Source organism: Haliotis rubra, unplaced genomic scaffold, assembly GCF_003918875.1.
Source record: "Haliotis rubra isolate DU_JTF1 unplaced genomic scaffold, ASM391887v1 Scf25, whole genome shotgun sequence".
Classification (NCBI taxonomy): Eukaryota; Metazoa; Mollusca; class Gastropoda; order Lepetellida; family Haliotidae; genus Haliotis; species Haliotis rubra.
In genome coordinates this window covers 1,631,902-1,649,658 of record NW_025766558.1, presented here as the reverse complement: position 1 = coordinate 1,649,658, position 17,757 = coordinate 1,631,902, and the positions used below count along the sequence as shown (strand labels likewise).

Here is a 17,757-nt window from a genome sequence, read left to right as displayed (position 1 = left end):
TTCTATGGGTATCATACTCTTTTACATATCTCAACATAAACTTTATGAAAGAAAGATACGTAAGATGTTAATCAATAGATGAGACATATTCAACACACATGAAAATGCATAAAATATCTTTGAGATATATCCTTAATATCCTTGTGCTTGTAGGCAGCACTTGCATTTCATGCCAGGTGAGTCGACGGTCGACGGGGTTCGAATCACTGTTTGGACAATAATTTTAAAAATAAAAATCTAGACTTTTGCAATCGTATATTGTTTTTATATGTTATGATTAACATATAGTTCAGATTTGAACGAGATCGGTGAAGAAATGAATATTTTAGAAAATTATACTGCTATACTCATTACATAAAACACACAAAGATGTGTTGGTGGACAGTGTCGGAGAGTCCGATCAGACAAGGATCAGCCTCCTCGTACTGGGACCCATAGATCTACACTGGCAGCTAGTGTCCCGATCTCATTGTTTCCCTGACAAATAGACATATCAGTATCTGGAACTGGTTTTAGAATATATATTTAACAAAATTTTGATAAAATTACATATCTGATCATTCCTGTTGTGTCGGTTTTGTGTTTCTTGGAGAGAGAAAAATCTCTATAAAAAGGGGATAGTATAAATGGTTAAACTGTCCTTAAACATATGATGGAAGTGAGTCCTGAGAATCAGTTCCTGAAGCTCAGGGAATTTACACTTGCTAAACTGCTTCATAATTGGGGATATTTTTCAAATCAGGCGAGCGTCCCACAAAGCAATCGTAGCGCTAAGGTGATCGTAACTCCCATACTTTAACATAGACTTGCGACAGTAGTAGCGCTAAGGTGATCGCAACTCCCATACTTTAACATAGACTTGCGACAGTCGTAGCGCTAAGGTGATCGTAACTCCCATACTTTAACATAGACTTGCGACAGTCGTAGTGCTAAGGTGATCGTAACTCCCATACTTTAACATAGACTTGCGACAGTCGTAGCGCTAAGGTGATCGTAACTCCCATACTTCAACACAGACTTGCGACAGTCGTAGGGCTTCGATCGCTTTGTGTTTACGAGGCCCAGGACTGGGACCGAATGTCCTAGCAGGTACCCTATGTCTCAACACCACCAGCGTCTCACACACCACCTACCTCGTTCAACGTTCCATGCCTCCACTATCAATGTGTATGATCTCTGAAACACAAAACGTGAAGTATAGTGATAGAAACATTTGAAAACCTTGGTTGCAGACATCATCGTGAGCCGTAACATGGCTAAGTAGTGGTCGACCGAATTAAGATGTCAATAATAAGTCTATTATACTTTCAACATATTTAAAGAGGATCATTTGTAAAGTCAACAGAATGAGTGAGTGAGTCTAGTGAGCACTCAATATTCCAGCTATATGGCGGCGGTCTATAAAAAATCGAGTCTGGACCAGACAATCAATGATCAACAGCATGAGCATCGTTCTACACAACTGGGAACCGATGACATGTGTCAACCAAGTCTGGGAGCCTGACCACCTGATCCCGTTAGTCGCATCTTACCACAAGCATGGTTTACTGAAGACCAATTCTAACCCGCGATCTTCACGGGTTACTATAAAGTCAAAAGAATATGGTTTTCAACAAGATAATACAACTGTAAAACCAGACTTTGGAGACACCATTTTAATATACTGAAAGATAAGAAGACGCAATCAGCGAGGGAACTTTACAACTCACCGGGGTGAGTGAGTGAGTGAGTGAGTGAACTTGGTTTAACACCGCTGCAAATTGCTGCGCCTGTACCCCGTAACCCTGACCATTACTAAACCCATATCGTGGCTTATCAGTTTGATATGGGAGGGAAGCCAAGAGCGATACAGGTCATAACTGTTTCGTGAAACCTATGGGGTAGGACATGGAACTAGGAGACCCAGCATCACTACCGGGTAAAAGCAGGATTCGAACAGATGACAAGACGATCCACAACATCCGTGTCGTGCTGTCAGGCCAGGAAATCCAACCTCGTCACACCACCGTCTACATGGATGTTAGCATCACTGATAACGGGTGGGCTCTCTCTCAGGTTCCATAGTTACAGGGAAATCGCCGAGTGTACACAAGAGTAGCTCGTATCTCCCACCACAGGGCCTTTTCCCACGGGGCAATTAATTCCTGATAAGGCCAGAGTCGTTTGTGTCTCGCATATATTTGTCAAATTATACATATTATTGAAAAATGTACGCCACCTTTTGTTTTTAATACAGCTTTTTGGTCAAAACCCGTTTGCAAAACACTAGATCCGCCTCGATAACATAGCCAATGAATCACATACATGTTTATCCAATACAATTGATAGACACTTTTTTCACATTACAATTTACCTACAAAAAATAGATCCCAAAGCAAAGCTTATTTAATATATTATCATTATGATCAATATCTAACACATCTCTAGTTACTTCGATGCATGTATTATGAATATATCAGAGAGGCTTTCCCGTCGGCAAGTCATTCTCGTCATATTTCTCTCATGTCAAACTTCACATATTTCATCTATTTTGCTCTCCGTAGTTCGCAATCCGTAGTTTGTCTTGACCTCTTAGAATACAAGCAACAGAACACGGCATGTCAAGTCCGATTCATTTTCCTTTCTCGACGCTGTATCCAAACGTTCCTTGTCGCTAAATCGGTCATTACACATGGGTGTCTGAGGAAATTAAACTTAGTACCTGTGATGGATGCAATGGGAAACCCCCACGCTAGATAATACCCCCATTTTGCGGCTACTTTACACAGACATAACGGAAAATCTCTATGTAGTTAACGCTTTATAAGCGTCTCTCCACTACCACGTCACAGCCCCGTCACGGGCCGAAACTGGGATTTCGACATGCATACGCTGGGGTAGTCTCTCGTACAGACCCTGAAGCAAATATATCCAAGAAAGCCCACGCAATACAATCACGTCTAGATGGCAGCTTCTGTGTAAATGTCTCACTCCTGTTTGATTATTTATATTTATATTAAAAATTGTTCAATAAAATATATTCATTTCAGATAACTAGTTGTTATGTCGAACGCTGGGGTTCTGGGATTACCAGGATGGTTTAGACAGTTAACAACAAGAAACACGAAGATGATGAAGAAGAGTGAGTGAGTGATTTTAGATTTACGCCGCCTTTAGCAATATTCCAGCAAAGTAACGAACGGGGGCACGAGAAATCGGTTTCAAACATAGTACCGGGTCGGGTCGGCGTGACGGCGAACGCTCTAACCACTAGGCTACCCCTCCGCCCAGATGCAGAGAAGATGATGAAGTAGAAGAACAACGCGCCCAATCCCTATAACATCCTGTCGTGTAACCATTCATTGCTGGGTAGACAGGAGCATATTTCTAACAAAGTCACTACAAATTAGCGCTCATTTATCAATTAACTTTATGAGAGATGTCTAAACTGTTGCTTATTAAGTTCTCAAAAGTAGACATGGTCAGACTGAATTGCGTCATTATAATAATGCGAGAAGAAAACAGACGCATTTTTCGCATCAATAAAATGCTCGCATTAATTTCATGATTTACAGTATGTACAAGCGGTACAGTGTGGGTCAGGTGGAAATCCCTAGACAGTCTCAAGAATGAAATTGTCACCCATCTAACAGCTGTCAACGGTCAACGTTGATTTGATGTCATCTCTTTTCTGACAGGTGCTCTAATTAACTAAAATAATAACCATCTGCCTGAACGAACAACGCCAGTAGACTTTTGTATTTTGTATTTAAATGATAAAACCGAACTGTAGTGCTGAGAAAGAACCAAACAACCACACTAGGTCATCATCCTAATACCCGATATAGGGCAAACATTACCCCAAACCCAACCCATCACAGCCGGGATTCGAACACACGATCATAGGTTTTCGACGCAAAGGGACGCAACTCTGCACAGCTAATTGCGATGCCAAGGACCACCGGGCCCCCATTACTGAAGCGCTCAATCCTCAGATACGGTCATTATTTCATCGGCTAGCTCAAAGCAGCAATTAAAGGCTTATTTACTGATCCAAGAAATGGGCTCTCTTTTGTTACAAGAAAATTTTAATTTTAGATAGCAATCGGACGCTCATCAGCATCATCGACTTCTCTATCGAACATCGCAACAGAGAGCCGTAAACGGAACTAGCATCCCTCTGCCCCCCTATCTCGGTGGGGCCGGCGTGCTAGGGGGTGCGTTCAGGTCATCCCGTCAGTGATTCCCCACATCCATCAACCCTGATTTATCAGCACGGAACATGCATCGAGGGTTAAACACAATCAATTCCGGCTCGTGGACAACAGCCTGCAAGTTTTCTCTCATAACATGCACAACGCAATTATTACCCACAAAAAGAGACAATTTCAGTAAAACCATAACTGTTATCGAAATGGTCCCATGTGTGTGTTTGTGAGAGCGTATGCACGAAGTTTACAATAACACACAATTATCATATCGGAGAAAGGTGATAGTCGTGAACTTGCGATTCGTTATCGGCCGGCGTTTCAACAGACCTGGAGATATTACACCTGCGAGCGTTTAAAGATTTTCTTATTTCTGGCAGTTTAGAGATGGCATTAAAAAGGTATGTTGAGTGAAGGGAACCGTACAACACTACAAAATCATTATTCATAACAGAACTAGACGGGCACGTGTATAAACAGTAGCACACACTCGCCTGCCAAATTATACTTCTCAGCTTATAAGGAACTGAAACATATTACTGTAAAATAGACCTCCTGGCTATACACAGTTATTGGGCATTACCTACCGCCCTCGCTGGGTCGGTCATACCTTTAGGGTTTATAGAATTGGTTTTAAGCAACGCAGCAGTACAGCAATTGTCCAGGTATATGACGTCAGTCTGTAAATAATTAAGTGCGGACCAGACAATCCAGTTTTGGAGATCACGAATGCGATCTGAGATATGATGACATGTATCAACCAAGTCAGCGAGTCTGACCATTCGATTACAGCCGTTTTCTTAACGAAATCATGGGGTTTCTGAAGACTAATTCCGAGCTGTTCTACACAGGGGCCTTCCATAAAACGGTCGAGAGGCAATTTGTGGTCGACGATTCCAGATTGAAACTGTTCCGCTTTGAAGAACAAATCTCCTGGCAACTGAATATATTCTTTACCCATGGCGAGTCGGGACACATGTTGGATGGCCCAAGCAAGGAACTGGCAGCTCGTGCCTGTCAGATATATCTAGATTCTAACGGGCAAGGGGTGAGGCGAGGTGAAATTGGGTTTTACGTCGTGCTTGAGAATATTTCGCTCATATGACGACGTGCATGCGTGTGTATGTGTATGTACGGCTGCTTGTACTAGCCCAGACTTAAGCTGGTTTTATAGTGCTAGCTCACTGAGACACCATGCCGCAGTGAAGCATGAATACCCCACTCAGACACATTATACTGACTCCGAGCCGACCAGTCCTTGTTGTACCCATTAATGCGCACCAGGCAGGGACCAACAAGTACCATTTTAACGTCTTTTGGTATGACGCGGTCGGGGATCGAACCCGCGACCTTCCGCTCTCCGGGCGGACGCTCTAACCACGGAGGCGGTCAACGGGCAAGGGAGTTAATTGCAATACACGTTACTTTAAAACGCAATTATGTTTTTTTCATGGAAGGCGGTGGAGGGTAAGTCGTCGAATGCATCGCAGTGATCGTGTTCCAATCCCGGTTTGCTCCGATTATGTTCCTCGGATTATGAGCACCATACCCTTGCTGGTTTCACCAAAGGGGGACAACTCTGTGTCCTACATCACTTGAGGGTGTTCTCCCATACACATTAGGCACATTGTGTTATGACTGGAATTACGTTGAAAACGGCGTTGAACCGTACTCTCACTGAAGAGTTTCCACAGAATGGAGGTTGCAAGGCTGTAACATTATTGTGATTATGTTACAAGATGTCAGCGTTATCTTCCTTTGGGAAATTAATACAAGTACATGATGCAAGCCCCCTGCTCTGTGAGCTCAATTATCAGTGCATATTTATCACGAGGTTGTGAAATGAAAAATATGGACTGAACTTTGATGTCATAACGAGAACACGTACCTGTTACATACCAAAGCACAAAATGAGAATGTACATCAAGAGACTACATCGACTAAGCTCGTCGTGCACAGCGTTAAATAAACAATCAGTGGTGCGAGTACCACGCAATCTGTCAAACTGATAAACTGGGAAACCGTGCTCACTTTAATTAGCCCAGAATAGAGAAAGTTCAGAATCAGAGCTCCAAGATCAAAGCTGGTGCCCCGGGCAAGAAGCAGTACCCCGTGTGGCAGCGGCCCGTCACCCCAGGGACTGGAGGCTCAGAGTCGATGTGAATTCTTAAAAATGTACAAAAATCTGTACAGTTTAGTTTTATTGTCACATGACCATAGAAGCGCGTTGTTTTCTACCACAGTAATTTATGGACTTGTCTGTTATGATGATCTAAAGACGATTCTTTGGACGTCCGCTGTAGTCATGGAAACAAGCCGACTATGTTTCCCAGAGGTACATCCATTTCTAACAAAAAGTTTCCCGGACCAATCCAATATGTCCCTCAATCCAGCAGCCATGCAAGTACCAAGATGAAAATATCGTGCACGCCGACGTAATCCGCCGCGATCGCCGTCCATGTGGCCGAGACTCACTATCGGGAGATGAAATCACAATCTCAACGCCTCCATTCTGATAAGGACTTTAATCTTTGATGCAAATAGCTCAGGATTATGTTTGTAGAGCTTCTTTTGGGTGGATGTTCCAGAGAGGTGGGTGTTTCCGCAATGGGTGCTTCTTTGGTAACGGGTGGTCAACTGGATGCTGTCAAACGGTTGGAGGATCGTACGAGGGGTGGATGCGGGTACAGGGTGGATGCTGAGTACAAGTTTAGGTAATGGGTAGATAGGGTGGGAGCTGGCGCGAGAGCTTGGAGCTGGTAGGGAGAGCGGATGTTGAATATAGAGGGCGGGAGCTTGAAATTTCCGTGCCGAAAACCATCCATGTTGTGCAAACTGATGGTAACAGGCATTATCTAATTATGATAATAAAGCGAATCGTTGAAAGAGTGGTATTGCTGACTTTAGCATTAATCTCTAACCACAAGTGAATAGCATCTCTTGACCGGTTTATCGAATCTGTTCATTAAGCTCGAATAGCCGAACCGCCTTCCCCTCTCGTGAATCTTTCCAGGTATATTTTTAAATGCCGAAAAACAAATTATTTGACATGGCCTAATTAGAAATTGAACGACCCGAAATTTCTGCCGCAAGGTTAAACGTCAGACAACAAGATCGTGGAAATCTTCAAGCATGCCGTATTCTCGCCATCTCTCGTACTATCATCTCGTCTACAGGAGAATCTCGTCCTTAACCCCTTCTACCAACTGATCTCCGTGATGAAGATGTCCAGAGCGTGTGTACCAGTGTTAGAGTGAATGCTGAACAGCTGGGGAGGTTGTGAGATATCTGTCGGGGTGATTACACCGCGCACCTTGCCCCTGATGTTATGAGTGCCCGACACCGGATACCTGTGGGAGCGTGCCCCACCACAGGGAAGCCCCGTGCAGCATCCCACCGTGGCTCACAGTGCGCTACATCATAACTGACGTCACTCATATACCTGATCACAACACAGAACGGTCCCTGGCCTACCTGATCACAACACGGAATGGTCCCTGGCCTAGCTAGATCCCAGGAATCAGGTGACTGAGCTCCACGACACCATTCCCACCTCGGAACCAACAACATCAGCAGTGACGTCACGGTTTTAATAAATCATAACGGAAAATAAGGTCATGTAAAAACAGATGGTGTCTCACCAAGTTTCTGATTCACATTCAATAACTACTGACACTTGCTACTGGTAAATGCACAAAGGCTTTGAACACTATTCAAGTTGGACCAATGTTTGTTGGTTTAACACACGAAATAGATGGGTCGTAGATTTTGCACCTTTTGTTTAAAATTCACAAATTGAAAAATCTTGCGCATGAGTGGGTCAGACTGCTGATTCGAACTCAAGACAATCTCTCGACTGTCACAAATGGGGTCCCTCAGGAAGAAATAAAAGCGCGAATTAGTACAAAATATAGTACGAAGAATTAGCAATTCAACGTTCATGAATGTTCAGACATTGCAATGTTTGTATGTTGTTAAATTCCGCACAGAAATATCGAGTCTGGACTAGACAATCGAGTGATTGACATCATGAGCGACATTCTACGTAATTGGGACATGATGGATGACATGCATCAAACATATCAGAGAACCGGTGTGTGTGTGTGTGTGTGTGTGTGTGTGTGTGTGTGTGTGTGTCTTCAGCGTGACGAGCGAACGCCTTTACCACTAGGTAACCCCACCGCCCCTTACATGACGGAACAGGTGTGCCAACATGAATAATATCGGTGTATTGTCTTACAATTCGATACACGTATCGGCATTCGACCTTCTTAGTTACATCACTGTACAAGCGACACAGGTATCCGTGAAGGATCAGATTTACTGATAGAAACAGCCATGCATCCAGGAGTCCGTGACCTCGCAGATATTCCTTTGTGTCATATGAGTGAGTGAGTTGGGTTTTCTGCGGCTTTTTAGCAATATTCCAGCAATATCACGGCGGGGGACGTCATGAAAAATCTCTCTAGGCAGGCATATCATCCAGTTACAGATAACTGCACCCTGCTACAGAAGTCAGCAGGGGAGTTTAATGCGCGTGAGAAACTTCGAGAATTGAGAAAAACGTACAAACGAGCTATGGTAGTGTACTAAGAGGGAAATGCGCGAAGAACGCGCGGGAATGGCTACCCTAGTTGAGAAGTAGCAAAGAGGATGATGACCCACGGTCTGGCTGTTCTGAAGAAACTGTGGGGGCGATGTCCACAAGATATCTGCCCGCCGCGTCTCTCCTGGGACCAGGTTCAGGTCAGTATAGTCGACACTCCAGGTGAACAAGCTGTGTAGTCAATATACCATGTAACGGAGGGAGGAACCAGAATCCATCACAATGTTCCAGGGTCATAACTTCCCGGCAAAGAATTTAAAAAATGGCTCATTTTTCTATTTTTTGTTATGTTCATTTGTTTTATTTTTAGGGGGAGGTAATTAGGGGTGGGTATTGCAGAGAATTTTCATATTGAGATGCGAAAGCATACATTGCGATATGAATTGCAGTATATTGCAAGAAGTATTTTTAAACATAAAACTACTTATAATCGAGTTAATGCTTGATTTATAAAGCAAAAACACAACAAAATAACTATGCTTGATAAGCTTTAACAACAACCTTTAATCATGACAAAATAAATATGTAAATAATATTTGAAGGAAAACTAAGTTCTATGGATAGTCAACTTCTTTATTGCAATGAGTGCGACGTTTCGGTGTAGGTACTAACACCGTTATCAAGCAAGTGATACAACAATTTGTAACAAGGAGAATATATACATTGCTGCATAGTGAGTCGCATGAATGCCTCTCAGAGAACTTAAATAATTGGCACAAATGAAATATCCGAAGATTTCCGAGTGTTACGAAGTTTTCCGAATGCAAGTGGAAATACCGGTTTTTGATCAGCGTATCGCAATACGTATCGTTTTCATGTCTGAACCGGTAAATACCAGTAAACCGGTTATATTGCGCAGCCCTAGAGCTAATGCAAACTGAAGACCTCCCTAGGGCAGGCGGGCCTGTAAACCACACAGGAACATCGCTGGACCAAGTTTATTCAAACCAAAGGATGTACTTGGTGATGTTTCCAGCATGAATGTCTGTTGAGACCAAGTGCTTTTGTATTTACCCTCGTAATCCATTAGGAGTTCGATGATGACAAGGTTCCCATTACTACATGCTTGTCCGAATTCCATGATTTACAGGCTGATTTTTATCCTGCGACCCTTCAAACTGACTTCAGATTGCAAAGCTAGTTCTATACTTGACACCTTTTCTCCAACACCTGGTGTCATCACTATTAGACTGTGATTTATGGACAATGTTCATGATATGGTCAGAACTGTAAATCGACTCGACTCATTTCAGACAATTTTCATGAATATGGAAAGGCTTCTGTCGCTTATATACCTTAATATACAGCGGCGTCAACCAACATTCACTCAGTTCTTATTGGACATGTGAGTTAGTATTCTGTACTGGCGAGCTAGACTGATAAACTGTTGGGTGAGGTGAGGTGAAATTGGGTTTAACGTCGTGCTTGAGAATATTTCGCTCATATAACTACGTGCATGCGTGTGTATGTGTATGTACGGCTGCTTGTACTAGCCCAGACTGAAGCTGGTTTTATAGTGCTAGCCCACTGAGATACCATGCCGCAGTGAAGCATGAATACCCCACTCAGACACATTAAACTGACTCCGAGCTGACCAGTCCTTGTTGTACCCATTAATGCCGAGCGCCAGGCAGGGACCAACAAGTACCATATTTTAACGTCTTTTGGTATGACGCGGTCGGGCATCGAACCCGCGACCTTCCGCTCTAACCACTGCACCACGGAGGATAAACTGTTGGGTATATGTGTACTTAATCGACACTGACCTCTTTCACGACAGCTGATGGAGCGGGTACATACAGCCGGTGTGCTCATATAACAGTAACGCCAGCTTGTCTTGACGTTTAGCAAACGTCATTATTTAATTTAATGCATAAACTCAAGCACGGCCTCGCTGGATATATTTTGGTTTGGGTAAAGATCGAAATAATTCTCATTGATTTTTATACCAAATTAAATTGCAACAAATATTTAATTTATTTACAACACATAGCGTCGCAAAATTGTAACCACCTGGGATTGAACCCGAAGGCGATTCAATAGGGCCTGTAAGTCTCGCAAGGTGCTACTTCCGGTACTAAGCTGGTTCCCGGCTCCATTTGCGCGCGCCAACTTGCGATATGCGAGACGGGGCCCAGCTTACGTCTGGTACCAGATTTCCGACGACAAGCGTATTTTCAAGGACCAGTTCTGGTTCCAAATTGCGCGACCGCCAAATGTGACTTTACTAGACCGGACCAAGTGTACAGCCATGCTTGCCTGTCACAGCTGTTGACAGTCGTATTAGTTGGCTAATTTGGGGATGTTTAGATCGGAAATGTGTTATTCTTGCAAGGATTATAGGTTCCTTACTGTAGACTGACAACCATGAGACCCCATTTGAAAAGGTATGAAACGTTGATTGTCACCGGAAGTACTACACAACATATGGTCACCCGAAGTGGCGTGACCTACTTCCGGGCCCAATAGAAGTAACAATCCCAATTGATGATAACTGAAGAGAACCAGTTCTTTGTCCTCCAGAACCCATAGTCGATCTCAGGTTGTACGCCGATTTTAGCAATATATTCCAGCAATATCACGTCGAGGTACGTGATACGATATGGGGAATAACATATGGGAATCAAACCCGGGCCTTCGGCGTGAGGAGCGAACGTTTAACCACTAGGCTTAAACCCCACCCCCACCCATCCACCCGAACCCTGAGGATATATTTAAAATCGCCTTTTCAACCCTACAAGTCTATCCTCATTGTCCATTCTACCAGTATATACTCATTGTCAACCCTACAAGTATATACTCATTGTCCATTCTACCAGTATATACTCATTGTCAACCCTACCAGTATATGCTCATTGTCCATTCTACCAGTATATACTCATTGTCAACCCTACAAGTCTATGCTCATTGTCAATCCTACCAGTATATACTCATTGTCAACCCTACCAGTCTATGCTCATTGTCAATTCTACCAGTATATACTCATTGTCAACCCTACAAGTCTATGCTCATTGTCAATCCTACCAGTATATGCTCATTGTCAACCCTACAAGTCTATGCTCATTGTCAATCCTACCAGTATATACTCATTGTCAACCCTACAAGTCTATGCTCATTGTCAATCCTACCAGTATATACTCATTGTCAACCCTACAAGTCTATGCTCATTGTCAATCCTACCAGTATATACTCATTGTCAACCCTACAAGTCTATGCTCATTGTCAATCCTACAAGTCTATGCTCATTGTCAACCCTACAAGTCTATGCTCATTGTCAACCCTACAAGTCTATGCTCATTGTCAACCCTACAAGTCTATGCTCATTGTCAATCCTACCAGTATATGCTCATTGTCAACCCTACAAGTCTATGCTCATTGTCAATCCTACCAGTATATGCTCATTGTCAACCCTACAAGTCTATGCTCATTGTCAACCCTACAAGTCTATGCTCATTGTCAACCCTACAAGTCTATGCTCATTGTCAATCCCACCAGTAGCTACAGTGTTTCACACTTCACGCCATCGGACTAGGTAACAACCAAAACACTTCACCGAATACGACCTAAACGTTTACGGGTATGTCCACTATGGACTACACCGACTACTACTGCAGTATATAAACATACGTGATTATCACAGGCACACTTGACCCTGGCAGGAATAGTGTCAGTCACATGCGTCAATCCTGTCAGCATAGGTTTCGGTATTTCTGCGGCCAGAGGCGACCAGTAGGTCATGAACGTGATATTAAGCAGGGTACAGAATGAACTTTAACACATATGTCATAATAAATCAGTCTGCATTCGGACACAAATGATAGAGTTTACTAGTATCTGTCAACATGGTTAATGAATGAGTAAGGTTTAACGCTGGTTTTTAGCAATATTGCTGTAATATCACAGCGGGGGACACCAGAAATGGTCTTCCTGCTTTGTACCCATGTAGGGTATTCCTTCATATTACAACAGGGCGGTGGGGTAGCCTAATGGTTAAAGCGTTGGCTCGTCACGCCGAAGACCAGGGTTCGAATCCCCACATGGGCACAATGTGTGAAGCCCATTTCTGGTGTCCCCCGCCGTGATGTTGCTGGAATATTGCTATAAAAGCGGCGTAAAACCAAACTCAGTCAGTCAGTCATATTACAACAGTGAATCTGTCGTGGTGTGACATTGATAATATTAAAGGTGGTCCTTAACTTGGTATAGTTGGGATTGCACGTGGTCTTGTTTTACACGTGCACTACTTCAACTCGTGATCCCCCCTGTGTATTTAGGTACAGAGTGGGATGTCCACGGGACGTGTCCATTGTGAACTGAGAACATGTCAATGTAAATGTCGCTCGTGTTTACAGACGGATAGTAATTCCCCCGCACGGTCGGTCAACAGTCTGATGTTTCTGTGTCGATGTCCGCCTGTTGTATCGGCTTCGGAACATACACTGCATCTACCACGACAGCACCGTGGGGGAGATTGCTACTGCGACGTCTCGTTTGTCTGTGTCCAATACCCTTGAGAATATATCAAATAGAAATCCTACTCAGTCCTACTCGATTGCCTCAACTCCCACAAATTAAGGACTGTTTTGGGCTTTGTGTTGAAGATAAATATATTTGGTGAGTGAGTTAGTTTAGGTTTACGCCGCTTTTAGCAATATTCCAGCTATATCACGGCTGAGGACACTAGAAATGGGCTTCACACATTGTACCCATGCGGGGAATCGAACCCGGGTCTTCGGCGTGACGAGCGTACGCTTTAACCACAAGGCTACCCCCACCGCCCCGAAATACATTTGGATTTGTGTTGTAGATAAATATATTTTATGAATACACTTTATTTTTTAGAAATAAATCTGATATATTTACGTAAGATAACATTCCGAATGTCGGTCTAACGTGTCTGGGAGAAGGGTCGACTCTGGTATTGACAAACCAGGGAGTGCTAGGACTGAGTCTGGTATTGACAAACCAGGGAGTGCTAGGACTGAGTCTGGTATTGACAAACCAGGGTGTGCTAGGACTGAGTCTGGTATTGACAAACCAGGGAGTGCTAGGACTGAGTCTGGTATTGACAAACCAGGGTGTGCTAGGACTGAGTCTGGTATTGACAAACCAGGGTGTGCTAGGGGCTGAGTCTGGTACTGACAAACCAGGGAGTGCTAGGACTGAGTCTGGTATTGACAAACCAGGGTGTGCTAGGACTGAGTCTGGTATTGACAAACCAGGGTGTGCTAGGACTGAGTCTGGTATTGACAAACCAGGGTGTGCTAGGACTGAGTCTGGTATTGACAAACCAGGGAGTGCTAGGACTGAGTCTGGTATTGACAAACCAGGGTGTGCTAGGACTGAGTCTGGTATTGACAAACCAGGGTGTGCTAGGACTGAGTCTGGTATTGACAAATCTGGTATTGACAAATCAGGTGTGCTAGGACTGAGTCTGGTATTGACAAACCCAGAGTGCTAGGACTGAGTCTGGTATTGACAAACCAGGGAGTGCTAGGGAGGAGTGCTAGGACTGAGTCTGGTATTGACAAACCAGGGAGTGCTAGGAATGAGTCTGGTATTGACAAACCAGGAGTGCTAGGGAGTGCTAGGAGTCTGGTATTGAGTCTGGTATTGACAAACCAGGGAGTGCTAGGACTGAGTCTGGTATTGACAAACCAGGGAGTCTGGTATTGTGCTAGGACTGAGTCTGGTATTGACAAACCAGGGAGTGCTAGGACTGAGTCTGGTATTGACAAACCAGGGAGTGCTAGGACTGAGTCTGGTATTGACAAACCAGGGAGTGCTAGGACTGAGTCTGGTATTGACAAACCAGGGTGTGCTAGGACTGAGTCTGGTATTGACAAACCAGGGAGTGCTAGGACTGAGTCTGGTATTGACAAACCAGGGTGTGCTAGGACTGAGTCTGGTATTGACAAACCAGGGAGTGCTAGGGTCGACTCTGGTACTCACAAACCAGTATTTACATAACTCACGGGTAATAATACACACAAATCTGGCTATATTGAGTGAGTGAGGGAAAGTAACGGCCCATGTATTCTAGGTGTTTCAGGGCGTTGCGGAATCATGTGAGAGGCAAGCCTGAATCATGCAGATTTTCGATGTTTACCTTTGGTGCAGCCAACAAGCACGGGTTTGGAGCAGACAAACCGGGACACTGGGACTCGAACCCACGATCACAAGCTTATGGAGGTCCAAAGGACGCATCTCTGCACTGCAAATGACGTCTTCATAGACAACGACCGTGGTGGTCCCGTTCTACTTCATGAACAGTGGATCCATGCACAACAAAGACCGGCAACTATGTAGGGTTAATATCCGTCTTGGGACATATCACATTCCAGCAGTATTCAAGACTGTCCACGGTCCAGTAATCTAGCACAAGTAAGAAAGTTGGAACAAAACCATCTGCCGTTTGTATGTCAGTAATAAATCCAAGGCCATATTCAGTCACAACACACTCTGGATGTCCCGTGTATAACCACAGTATCTAATCCGAGTCAGAGGTAAAGATACCACACGGGTCGGAAACAATTCCTCCACATTCTCTGTTCCCACTAACTTCCCAGTATACCTGGAGGGTAATGTCCGAGTAAGTCCCCATTCCTTAAAAATAATGGAGCTGAGGCCCCATATATCTAAGGAATGGAGAGTTACGAGGACATTGCCCTACTTAAATTACATTCAAAATATTGGTAATATTTCTGTTATCAAAATTAAATGTCAAAATGAAACGAACTATCAAAGGCTTACATTTGAAACTGGTACACATTGCTCCATTCCTGAAAAATAATGGAGCGAGCAGACAATGGAATGACGTCACAAATGTTATATAATGCAGTTTCTATCATGATGTAATATTTATGACAGTAGAATGGAGATGTGACATGGCCATGGCGTGTATGAACTGTCCTGGAACGGTTGGATGCAGAAGCAAAACACATAGAAACAATATATACACAAATATTGTATTGTGAATATCAGACACCTGGAATAAATATTGTATCACGTGAGCCCTTGACATATTTATCGGATCTTGATACTAAGTTTATTGATCATAATATTGACAACACTTATCAGTATATGATAAACAGTTGCATGGAACACAGTTCATTTCCCAGCAGCCGCCCTGGACTAACGCTTAGTCTCTGAATATATAAAACTTTGATAGTAACAAATAAACCCACTTAAATTGAAAAGGAGCTAGCTTCGGTGAATTAGGAGATTCTAGACTTGCTTCATTTACGGCTTTAGCATTGTAGGAGGGGCTATGCATTAGGGAAAATATGTGGTTCAGGGACTGTGAGACAGACTGCAATCGCCCTTAAGTCACAGGTAACGGAGGCCCCTCCCTCCTGCTTGCGTGAATAATGGGCCGATAACAGTGTTCTCGGGTTCCTTAAATCACAGATCACAGCGCCAGCTTCTATGTTCCACGAAACTAAATACATCAAGTTTCTCACCTGTAATTGCTCACGTCAGAGAGCAAGAGGCCCTAATGACTTCATTATCACCTGTGTCATCTACACGCTGGATGTGGTGTGTTTAAACACGTTCATTTGTTATGTCAGCTAACCCAAACATTACTTTACAGACCTTTCTTTTGATGCCCCTAATGAGTCTACTGTCCCTAGGAGGATAGCCAGTATTATCCAGGCGTACAAAGTGCAGGGAGATAACTTGAGACATCACCTGGCAATGACATTATTAAACACAGAGCGTCCTGTAATACAAGTTTCATAAAGGCTTTGGTAGTTAATCTGGACGTCCTTTGAGACCCCATGGATACGTCAGGTTATTATCAGAGATAAGGCCTCGGAGTCAAGGAGACAGGAATTTCTGTGGGACAATTTGTCTTCGCTATACATTTATTTGTTTTTTAATGATTAAAGGAAATTAATAACATAATGTGTTCAAAAGACGTATGGTGATGATGGTGGTGAGGATGATCTTTGTGTATGGTCTTCTGTTCGCACGAGAACACGCACGTGAATGGCTTGGTTTCATTTCAATCCACATTTGGGCAAATTAGATAAAATATTCTTTTCTACCACATTTAAACATCTGATCATCTTTATTGGAAATAACCAAACATCAGATCATGACACAACAACGGCAAGCAGAACTTGAAAAGAAAAGAACTAACAGTATCTGTTTTCTGATGATGAACACTCCCACGGCCGTATTTGTTTTGTCTTTTAAAATATGATAAAGCACTAAATGATAGAAAATCATAAATTGAACTAAACTATTTCAGTCAAAATATCCCCCGGGGAATGATATCTGTCAGTATTTCACAGAGAGTTGTAGAGGTGATACAACCCCCTCTTAACGCTGCTGGCAACAAAGGCGGTGATGTTCCATGCGCTGCCGCTGTTGCATGAATGGAGATCAAAGAAACAGTCGACATTGTATTCCTTGAATTAGGCATTGTGATTACATGTGTTTTAAGAGCCGCTATTGTTTACCTGTTCAACCACATGTTACACGTGCGAGATTTAAGGTGGGATGACTCGCTGCTCCGATGTCATGGAAACAGGTAACGCGATCCACTCGTACGGCGACATCTGCCGGTCAACAACAACACTATCAACTACCATTCGGTTTTGTTAAATGATAAATAACTGCTTTTGTATTTTAACCTTAACTTACGTGATTAACCGCCCTCGACATGTGGCAGACTAGTCGCGTGAGTTTCGCGGAATGCAGAACTCCCGTATACCTACTACTTCTATTTGACAAATACACGTGCAAGAAGATCCCCGGTTACGTCACAACGTTTTTCAAAAGTAGAGTGTAAAATGCAAAAAGTGTATGTATGCATTAAGAAGACTGAGGTCCCCTACAGAGCAGAGTGCGCATGTGTGGGATCAATCAATCCCATCGTCGCTTCCTTCATCTGTGATACAGGAGCCCTGTAAACTACGTCCGTGACAGCGTCTGTTGCAGCGCTGGATCAAAGTC

General features: G+C 43.4%; 1 protein-coding gene across 1 annotated transcript in view; it reads right to left on the bottom strand.

The window, feature by feature from the left end:
• The window catches only part of LOC124279406 (protein jagged-1-like), a 91,298-nt gene that overhangs the window by 31,720 nt on the left and 41,821 nt on the right, over window positions 1–17,757 (bottom strand). Inside the window, exon 2 of the mRNA XM_046715226.1 lies at window positions 1,134–1,176. Within this exon, the coding sequence (XP_046571182.1) occupies window positions 1,134–1,176 (43 nt within the window). The remainder of the gene's footprint in view (window positions 1–1,133; window positions 1,177–17,757) is intronic.